This window comes from Rhynchophorus ferrugineus, unplaced genomic scaffold (genome assembly GCF_030347505.1).
Source record: "Rhynchophorus ferrugineus isolate W39M unplaced genomic scaffold, kcgeb_rfMv2 rfM5, whole genome shotgun sequence".
NCBI lineage: Eukaryota > Metazoa > Arthropoda > Insecta > Coleoptera > Curculionidae > Rhynchophorus > Rhynchophorus ferrugineus.
In genome coordinates, this window is record NW_027472584.1 from 28710093 (window position 1) to 28721173 (window position 11081).

At 28.9% G+C, this 11081-nt stretch overlaps 1 protein-coding gene across 4 annotated transcripts; it reads left to right on the forward strand.

Annotated features, from left to right (window-relative positions):
- Positions 1-251: 251 nt before the first annotated feature.
- On the forward strand, positions 252-10427 carry LOC143197165 (synaptic vesicle glycoprotein 2B). 4 transcript variants are annotated; one of them, XM_076405393.1, is made up of 9 exons: positions 1564-1686; positions 6227-6473; positions 6562-6653; positions 7118-7346; positions 7404-7566; positions 8848-9393; positions 9454-9716; positions 9772-9931; positions 9992-10427. In XM_076405393.1, the coding sequence occupies exons 3-9, from the start codon at positions 6615-6617 to the stop codon at positions 10173-10175; spliced, it is 1584 nt and encodes a 527-aa protein (XP_076261508.1). In that variant the 5' UTR covers positions 1564-1686; positions 6227-6473; positions 6562-6614; the 3' UTR covers positions 10176-10427. The 4 variants fall into 4 exon arrangements, with proteins under 4 accessions (XP_076261505.1, XP_076261504.1, XP_076261508.1 ...); XM_076405390.1 differs by lacking the exons at positions 1564-1686; positions 6562-6653 and adding an exon at positions 252-517; XM_076405389.1 differs by lacking the exon at positions 6562-6653 and having other exon boundaries at positions 1331-1686.
- The last annotated feature ends 654 nt before the right edge of the window (positions 10428-11081 follow it).

Sequence of the window (11081 nt, forward strand, 5' to 3'; positions counted from 1 at the left end):
ATTGTAATAAAAGAATGCTATGTACGGTAATATAATGCAGTTTTGAATGAAAATACATAGTTATACTCAGAAACCGTTTAGTTTATAGTTCACGAAGAAAATTACACTTAATAAATTTGTCAAATAGCTTACGCATGTTTGGACAGAAAAATAAGAAAACAAATTAAATTTTTACAGCTATTATTATATACCTACACGAAGCTGCTTTAATGTTTAATGGTTTGACAGATATCATCCTGAGTAAAGTAGCTAATACAAAGAATAGGGTTCGTATTGTAAAGACCTTGCTTTAAGGCCTGTTAACAAATAGAATTAATGTTATTGTCACTGTCCATTATAATGATTTCAAGTAACTATACTAGCAGTATCATCGCCCTGTTGTGTATTTTTCTATATCAACTTTGAAAATGTTTTAGTGAAAATATTTATTAATCATTTATTTGTCGTTATTGTTTAAAATAATTTGTGCGTTTTATACAATACCTATCAAAACTATGTTTGTTGGACCACTAATTATGTAAGTAGGCGTATATCTAATGCATGAAAGAATGCTTCTTATTTATTATTCTTAATTAATATTATTTTCGTTGGATTAGGCGCGTCGTTCTTTTCGCATCTGAAAAATTAATTTTTGTGACGCATTTCGTACAACAGAATTTGCGTTTCTATATTATGAAACCTGACACGTTTTTGTAAATAAAATCATATTTAAAACAAAAGAAGGCAATTATTATTTATCAAAGAGTTATAAACTAAGAGTTTCAACAAATATTACACCTTGTCATTTAAGTATATTTAATCTTTTACCTTATCACAAATTTATAGACAAAGATTTGTTTAAACCATATTTTCAATGTTACTAAATTATCAATTTTCGTCGCTATTAAAATTAAAAAGAAAATTTCCATTATACTTTGTTAAGATGATTTAGGATTCTAGGTAATCGAATATTTAAAAATGATTCGCCAATAGCATTAATGAAGCAGTTAATATGTTGTGACAAACTTCGACTCATTCATAAATATTACTTAAAATAAAGAAATTGTAATCAAATATAAAAGGATTATTAATAATACGATAAACTATTATATATTATTTTAAATGAAACAATCCCTTAATAATTATAAATATCAAAATAATTATAGTACGAATAAAATAAAGATTTCTTCACATGTAAATAATTAGTACGTATATCGGATATAAATAATATGAAATGATGAATTTATGATCATTCGTTTTTAATTGATAAATCGAAAACTTGACAATTAGGAATAAAGAAAGACTATATGCTTCATCATATACGGCAAAAAAATTTGTTACATATACGTATAAGGAATAAATATAATAAAAAGTATATTATGAATAATTCTCTATATATATTCTGGTTAAAACCGCATTACACTGAACTAAATTAACTAAGAAATACCATTTTCTTTTTGGCTAAGTAGGGCCCAAGCCCATCAAGAAAAAAACCATTGCCAAAGAGCCCCCTACTCATCTCAATTTAGTTTAATTGTTGTTAAATGGTAATTAATTTAAAGCGTACATATGTGTTTACTTAGCGATCACAGCACATTGTTTGAACTGCTACTATATAAGTTTTGCCATGATTTTGAAACTACAGTATCAACTGCGGAGGCTTAGCCCTGCAGTCATTTCTCGTTCCATCTCGGCTGAAAACTACCGGTAAGTTTTTAAAATAATTCAGAAGGTGTTTGTTACTCCTTAACCTAAATGTTTAATAGAAATTCAGATAATTTTTGTAATAAATAGTGACTTTTCCATTTTTGTTTAAATCTTAACAACAAAATAACGAGCGTCCTAATTTCACTAACCTTCTGTATACGAAACCATCGATAACTACTTCTTTTTTCGACTATTGTGTTAATAAACGCATAAGTCTTACGTAGATTTCATGCTATAGTTTTACAGCTTCAAGGCATTCTTGGATATTTCATCTTACTGATGTCTTGCTAATTATCGCTCATTGCGGGGAAAAGATGCGTCATTTTCTGTTATAAATGAAAATAATAACTATGTTAAGTGGAAATTAACGAAAGAATGATAATAAATGTTCCTTTTATCACTTAAAAAATGTATATACGTCGTGTTTCGATCCTTTTACCGACCTTTTTTTCATGCATTTTTTGATTCTTTTGATAATATAATACGGTTTTATTTTTACAGATCATATATTTCTGATATAAAATGAAAGGGTGTTTGCAAAATATTCATTATCAGTGTTTACTTGAACATTGTTATAGGATTTATCTTCATATCTATTAAAGTAAACGAAATGTGTATAATTTACTTTTAATCCTAACAAGAATTTAATAATGACAATGTTGAAGGGGAAATCGGCAATCTAATATAATGTTTAAATATCCTACAGTATTTTTAGTTGCATAAACATTATGAATTTCAAAATTTACTAATTCATATTAATATAATATTAATAATTTAATAAATATAAAATAATACAATTCTATGTAACATATAATAAATAATGGAATTTTTAGTTGCATATATTTTCGTCGTATTCTCTTCTAATTTTCTAATCAAAAAATAAATATTTTTAATGGGATTTATCATACTTGCGTACATATAGCAGATTTTCCCTTAATTTTATCATATTGTCAATAGTTATAATTACTGCTACTGAATTTAACTATATGGAGAATTAAAAATAACGAATATTTGCTAAAATAATATACTATCGTGACAATTATTACACATGTCGATACTTTCTCTATATGTTGTTAAAGTGTTAAGATAAGCAATTTTCATCACAAAAAGAAATAACCATCATTATTAGGTCAAATCACGAAAATAAAATAAATAGGCGGTTCTAATTTCACTTGTTTCAAATTTCTATTGTTCCTGTTATTTGTTGATTTTGGTGTCCTCCGGTGTTTCAATACACGCAATTGTACCGTGATTGCACACATTTACAGTACAACAACTTTCAATATCGAAAGATTCAGAGAATTAATTATTTTATTTTATTTTAATTAAAACAGTTTTTAAAAAAATATATTTTTTAACGCACATTATTTGCCCTGTTAATACATCACTGCTGATTTTTTAAAAATTCTGATATTAGTTTCAACTTAATTGTAATAATGTCGATAATTGTTACATGAAAGGGTTGATTTTAGATTCTGTAATAAATCAAAATGAGAATGTGCTTCATCATTATCTATAATTACCGCAAGGAGCCAATATTTGGTTATATTATTGGCATCGATTTCTATGTCAACTTGACTTTATAAAACGTGTACAATCACGAGTCAGAATAATGCAAAGATGATTTTTTTTGATTCTTTTAATTACTAGTAGCGTAGTTTGGAATGTGGAGCACCTTATGTCATCGTTGATAATAGTAATGCAACAATAGCCGGAAATTATCAGTTCCTTTTGACGTCTAGGTATTCAAAAGAAATTCAGTTGGTTCTAATTTGGCAATTACATTTTCAATTGTTACCCATGCATCATAGTAATGCATTCTTATCACACAGTTCCATTTAATAATATTCATTTTGTCGATGTGATTCAAGCTATGAATAGTCTAAATATATATTTTAATTATAGATAACGAGTAGAACTACATTATTCGTCTTGTGACATGATTCAGTAGTTTTTGGCTGCAAGATCAAGCTTATGAATTAAACATAAACCCAAACTATACTTAAATTAATATTTTAAATGTTTATCTCGCTTTTGTCATATGATAGACGTCAACACGCCAACTTGACAATAAGATTTGTTTTTAACAGCAGTTAGGAAAAAATTAAAATAAAATTAACAACCTTAATTAGGAAAAATATAACGAGTTGCCATCATGACTCAACCAATAACAACAAATTTTTTAATATTTTTATGACCTTCACAAACAGTGTTTATTAATATGCCGAATAAAATGTCAAAGATGTCAACATTAAGTTTAAATAACAAATTATTCTCTAATAATTTCATGTTTTCCATGGAAAATCAACTATTTTTGAGATAACATTATTTGATTTTTGGATCTGAAGATGAGAATTGTTTTCTAGTATTTTAAAAGGGTTTATTAGTACAGTTAATTTTTGTTACTCTTATTTATAATTTTAGAACTGAGATGCATATTTTATAACTGAGCAAACTTTTTTTTTAATTAACAACAAATTTACAAACTGCACATGATAAATATATAATGAGTACATTTTATGAAAATGTAATATTAATGTTAGATATGTCAAAGTTTAGTTTGAAATGGATTGCAAATTATTTTCCAATAGTTTAATGAGTAAAAGGGTTTCTTGAAAACAAATCATTAAACAATAGTACTAATCAAATCTCTAACAGTTCATTCCACTATATCGGTGATAGATTTTATTTACTTAAGCTTTTGAGTTAATGAATAGGGTCTATGAATTAACAAGAATTGTATTTGTTGTAAATATTGTGCTTATTATCCGAATTGTATATAAATAAGATAAACAAATTTACGTGTGATACCTATGAAAATATGTTAAATTATCAATAAGAACTTTGGTAATGACGGTAACCGTACTTTCTTTGTGACAATAGTGGTTTGTTATATTAGAATAAAAGTAAACATAGACTATCACCAATGATTGTTAAGTAAAAGCCTATTTTCGTGTAAACCAGTGAACATACAAGGTTCATCTTCCTTTAAAAACCAAAATCCCTTCTTTTGCTCATTTGAGATAGGCGGTATTATGTCCCACTATACTGTAGCTGGAAGCTGTTAGTTACCCACAGATAATCAGTTAAATCAGGTGTACCAATCGCTCAAGTTACAATCCGCGAAAAATATTTTCATAACTGTGTTCTACTTTATAATTATCTTCCTTTTAACTAATATCGGAATGTTATTTTTCTTGGATTTTAAACACCATCATTTGATAAATGAAGAACTGTGACCAAAGTTTTTTATTTATGATTTCAAAAATGTAAGTATTCTTAAAAATATATTTCAGTTACATAAAAAAACAATGTATAACATAATTTGTTTTGCTTTATAAATACAAATTTATATAACTAGAGTGATATTTAGAAAATGATTGTAATTACATGGATGTCTGATTTTTTTTGTCAGCTTTTCAACTAAATACTTTTGATAATATATATTGTATTAAATACAAGGCTGTTGACAGATCATTTTTACTATTGTTAAATAATGAAGACATTATATTTGATTCACGTTTTAATGATTAAATATCACTGAATATTTTGTTACCATATCCCAAATAGTATCTCAGTTTTTTAGCTGTTTTTGTTATTTAATTTATTAGCATACGCAGTGGCGGATAAATGAATCGTAACAATCATAAATTTCAGACGGTTTATTGTTAAATGAAGTTGTTTTATTATAAATGAGAATTTATAGTTTGTTTTTAAAAATATGTAAAACAGTTTAAATGTTTTGTTTTCGATTTCTGTAAACTAAAAAAAAAGAACTTTCAAAACGTTAGAAGTTAATCATCGAGATAGACTCTTATGGAGTAAATTGTTTTCAATTACAAATTAATTAAGAACCATCGCTGTTTAGTTCAATTGACATAATCAATTGGTGAGTCAACGATATAGTGAGCTTCTTATATACATCTCTACTTCTGATAGGAAAGAGTCCGGTGTAATATGCGCATTAAAAACATCCAAAAATAGACGATTTATAAACTTCGTTATTGTCCGTTTAACTATAAAAGTGATTCTAAATGAATATATGTTGCTTGTGCTACATACTGCATTAGGTCAATTAAAGAGCGTGATATAATGTCAATGAAAAGTTCTTGAAAAACAACAGTTTTTTCCATATAAACAAAAAATATCATTTCCTTGATATTTCACACTAGAGAACTTTTAATTTTGTACATAATACACATGTAAAACATTCATTAATAATTGTTTTAATGAACTCCAGAAAATACCTTTAATATATAATTCGTTCCTAAACTGATATAGTCTCTTGCCCGAGTAATTCTTTTAATCATTATTGCTTATATTTGTTTCTATCATTAGATTTAATGAGTGTGAAAAAATGCAAATCAACTATTGCGAGCTAATTTTATGATTCCTATCAGCAACCTCGCATAAACGTTTATTATATTTTAGTTTAAAAACATTTTGCTTATTTATTCAATGAAATACTATACGATTCAATATCCGATAATATTTTGAGACACTTCGGTAAATGTTGATTAAAATTTTGATTTTGTTATAGAGCTTTCGCTAAAAACACAGCCCGCTACCCCCATTAAGTGCCGCCCCCCATATTTTATATCCACCGCAAGGAATCCATTTTTTGCTCCAAACCGAAAATAAATAACTCTTGTTTCATACATAGAATGGTAGAAGGTGAACCTCCATTAAAACACAAGGAAAATTGTGATGTAAATAACGAGAGTGCTCTAAACGGCTGTGGTTCCAAAGAGCTATCAAATCCAACACCAAAGACTGATTTTTCAAAGGTAAGTTGGCTATGTTCTTGTTGTATATTGTATCTGAATTGAGTTAACATTACGTATAGTGGACTTGAATAGTTATCTAACGTTTTAGCAAAAAGTTTGTATAATTTCGTTACAAAAGGCTCTAGACGCTATTCCTAAGAGATGAAAAGTGAAAATACCCAACGCAGGCCAAGTCTTGAGGTATTTTTGCGTTCTGGTGACTTATTTTGTAGTTTTGTATTGAGGAAATCATTGAAATGATAACCGTCTAATTTCCCTTTGTTCGCTTGTAAAAGCTTTATGGTTATCTATTTTACTTTTCAATAGAACATTCACTTTATGGCATTCTTTTTGTGTTACTAGTTATGTTTTTCGCATAGTAGAGAACTTTATCAAAAGAAAAAATGTATTGTTCGTTGTTTTGATTTGATTAGGCCATTCCTTTTTAATTTTAGAACTGCGCTAGTTTTATTCATTCGTATATTGAACAGCTTGCTGTAATTTTCTTGTTCATTTCAGTTAGTGAGTTAGTACTTGGGGTATTTGGAACAATGGTATATTAGGTTTATTTTAATAGTTATTTGTATTCGATCGTAGTTTAGTTAGATTTTGAATTAATCATTTACCGAGAAAAATGTTTATTAACTTGTCGATTGTTGTTTTAGGCACTAGCCGATGTGGAAAAAGGAAATAGCGACAAGGCAGATTTTGAAAGGGCCATCGAATTAACTGAATATGGAAAGTTTCACTATCTTCTTCTAGCAATATGTGGATTCGTAAGCACCTCGGAGGAGATGGACGTCATCTCGATGTCCTTCATTCTCCCTTCGGCCCAATGTGATCTCGATCTTAACACCCAGACGAAAGGATGGCTCAACTCCATCATCTTCATCGGTAAGTATTATTCAACCATAACTTATTTACATTAAAACGTCATTATTCTGCTAATAGGGATGATGGCTGGGGCCTATTCCTGGGGTTCGGTGGCAGACGCAGTTGGTCGAAAGAAGGTGCTTATTGCAAGTTCCTTCATGAACGCTCTATGCATCGTGGCATCCAGTTTTTGCCAGTCATATGAGTGGTTCATGTTGTTCAGATTCTTAAATGGGGCGGCGTAAGTATTATATTTAATATTTATATCTAAGTATTAAATCTTTGTCCAATAACGGTAACCAAATGTTTTATTAAGATATATATATATATATATATATATATATATATATATATATATATATATATATATATATATATATAGTTGTAAAATATCGTTTATGGTAAAAGATTTTATGTTATTATTTAAATGTATAAATCATATGAATCACATGAATCAATTATGTTTTGGGTTTAATGGAATTAAGCGAATTATTACTCGGAAAGATTTTTTTGATCATGTTATTTAAAAAAAAATCGATATATCAGAGAAAAAAATGTCGATATTTTTTTTGCAACAACTTCGAAAAATATCGATATTTTACAAAAGATTTTCGATTGATATTTGTGAGAAAAAAAAAGGAATATTGATAAATCGGCCCAAAAAATATTCGATATTCTCTGAATATTTTTAAAAGTAGAGATATTTTTATTAAATCTTAAAATTTACCAATTTAAAGTTTTATTTCAAATAGTTAAAAAGTTTCGTATAACGTTAAAGAAATATATTTATGCTTTTTTTGAAAAACTATCGAAAAATATCGGCTAACAAATATATCGATATATTGGACAAAAAAAATCTTAAAATTATTAGAAAAATGTTTAAATCGTATGGTTTATCTACGAAATTAAATAAGATTTATTGATTAAATATCTATTCATACTTCACGGACATCGATCGTTACTATTTAAATGGGTTTCGAAATATGCGACTCAATAAACCGACAAACTAATACTCTGCCGAGTATAGAAATATACAGACATTATCAACACTAATTAACAAAATAATCAACGTTAGAAACCATTCGTCAATATTCTAATTCCAAACACTCAATATTTTAAAAATAATGATTCATCCATTAATGTTCGATTAACATAAAGAAAATGTAACCTTGCAAAATACGATTTTATACACCACGTATTCCGATTCCTCATAAAATTTTAGATATGAGATGTTAAATCACTTATGTACTGTTAAATAAGGCCATTATCGTATTTCAACATAAAGCTGTATATTCGAGAACACTATGCTTTGGAAATTTATTTGTTTGTTTAAATGATTATCAATCGTTTATTAATTCGAATGTAGTTCCCAAACTGGCTTATAATAATTTGCACGATGATTAGTATTGTTTATAAAATTTGAAGATTTTTAAAGATTTCCCAAGAGTCCCAGGGTTACTTTCACATATAAACACGTATGGTTTAATTATAAATTAATTCACATTTTTTAATTATTTTACAGACTCGGCGGTAGCGGGCCTGTAATTTGGCCATATTTTGCTGAATTTCAACCTAAATCCAAGAGAGGCTCCATGTTATCTTTCATGGCAGCTTTCTGGACTTTAGGAAACCTTTTCGTCGCCGGCTTAGCTTGGTTAATTATACCTGCTGAGATCGGTTTCTCAACATCATACTTCATATACAATTCATGGAGGATTTTCCTTCTTGTTATGGCTTTACCATCATTTGTTGTTGCCATCTTATTATGTTTCTTGCCGGAAAGTCCAAAGTACTTGTTAACAAGAGGAAAAAGCGAAGAAGCCATTGCTATCTTCAAACACATTTATCATGTCAATACGGGTAACGATGCCGAAGATTATCCTGTCAAACACCTTATTTTGGAAGAAGAATATCAGAGGGCTTTGGACAAAGAAGCCTCAGAAGAAAAGCGAAGCAAACTAAGTAGAACCATAGCAAGCATCGTGGATAACAGTAAACAACTATTTATTTCCCCTATATTGACGTTTACTTTGATTTCAATCACTATAAACTTCACCTTCCATATTGGGTATGATTTTGGAATATATTTTTCATAATATTTCTTCATATATTAATTATAATTTTACAGTTATTACGGTCTTATGATGTGGTTCCCTGAACTTTTCAATCGTTTTGACGAATTCAGTCGTCTCAGACCCAACGAGACAGCTTCAGTCTGCCAAGTAACCGATTTTGTTGTGAATATAGGAAGTCAACATGCTGGCGGTATTTGTAATGAAAAAATCAGTCAATCTGTGTTTATGGAATCTTTGATCACAGTAGCTGCGGCACTTCCTAGTAACATCATAGCAGTATTAGGAATGGATAGACTTGGCAGAAAATTCTTCTTAGGTAACTGTGTCGGTTTACTGAATAATTATACTTATTTGACTTGTTTGTTCTTCAGTTTTCAGTACTCTTTCATCTGGTACATGCGCAGCATCTATGTATTTCGTTTACAATAAAACGCAAAACTTGATTGTGTCAGCAACTTTCAGCAGTGTCATCTCTTGTGGTAACGCTGCTCTAGATTGCTTAATCACCGAAATTTTTCCAACCAATCTCAGGTATGTTTTAAGCTTTTTATTGACAACTTTCGAGTGTTGTAATTTTGTCTTTGTTCACAGGGCTACTGGTATTGCTATATCTATGGTTGCTGCTCGTTTAGGCGGTATAATAGGCAATATAGTAATTGCAACCTTGCTGGATATGTACTGTCCAGCTCCAACATTCATTGTAGCAGCATTGCTGATAGGTGGTGGTCTTTTATGTTTATTCCTACCAAATACCACCCGTACACCACTGCACTAAAGGCATTTATGAAGAACTTCAATTATATCTTTGTTATTATTACAAGTTTTACATTTACCTGTATCATCCTTTGTAGATATTTGTCTCCATAATAGAGTTTATTGTAGTTTTAGATTTTATTAGATATGATTAGTTAATAACTTATATTGTTGACCAGGTAGAGAACGCTTGCATCTAAATATACAAGTTATTTTTAGAGTAAACTAATTTATCTGGTATAAAAAGATATAATAAAAAATTTTCGTCAATTAATTTTTATTTTTATTTCATAACTAGCGACCCGCCCCGGCTTCGCACGGGTGCAATGCTGATACTAAATTAAATACACTACAGAAAAAATATGAACGTTGTATATAAAAACATAGCGGCCCGCTCTGACTTTGCACGGGCATAAAATATATATGCCTATGTCACTCAATGAAAACATGATTAAAATCGATCCAGTATTTTTGGTTCATTCATTACTGCCCTTGGCCTGCACGCATTAAATTTGGAGTAAAACAATTCCTCTTCCCCTATACTTACTATGAAGATTTCCTGCTATCTTTGAAATATCTAAATTCATACAATTTTTATTACATTACACATTTTTAAACGCCAATTTTAAATGTGTAATATCTCCGAAAATATTTGTTTAATTTACATGCTGTAAGGAACCATATTGATCTATATTAATTGCACACTGTATTTAAGGTACTTAATTCGATAAGGATTAATGCCGTATTGCTTAAAATAGCTTCGTAAATAAGCCATTTTCTCACGTAAAAAGTAAACAATAAAAATGGTTAATGTGGGTTATCCCTAAAAGATAAACATATACCATCGCGGACTTTTTTGTAGACCTTTTTATGGTGTACAATACTGTAGTACATTAATTTGATCTAACTCGTAGGGTTAGGCAGCGTT

Bases quoted from the DNA above. Each gene is read 5' to 3' on its own strand.
- LOC143197165 (XM_076405390.1), top strand. From the start codon at position 6,351: ATGGTAGAAGGTGAACCTCCATTAAAACACAAGGAAAATTGTGATGTA. The intron at 6,474-7,117 runs GTAAGTTGGCTA...TTGTTGTTTTAG, and splicing joins CAAAGACTGATTTTTCAAAG to GCACTAGCCGATGTGGAAAA. The intron at 7,567-8,847 runs GTAAGTATTATA...ATTATTTTACAG, and splicing joins AGATTCTTAAATGGGGCGGC to ACTCGGCGGTAGCGGGCCTG.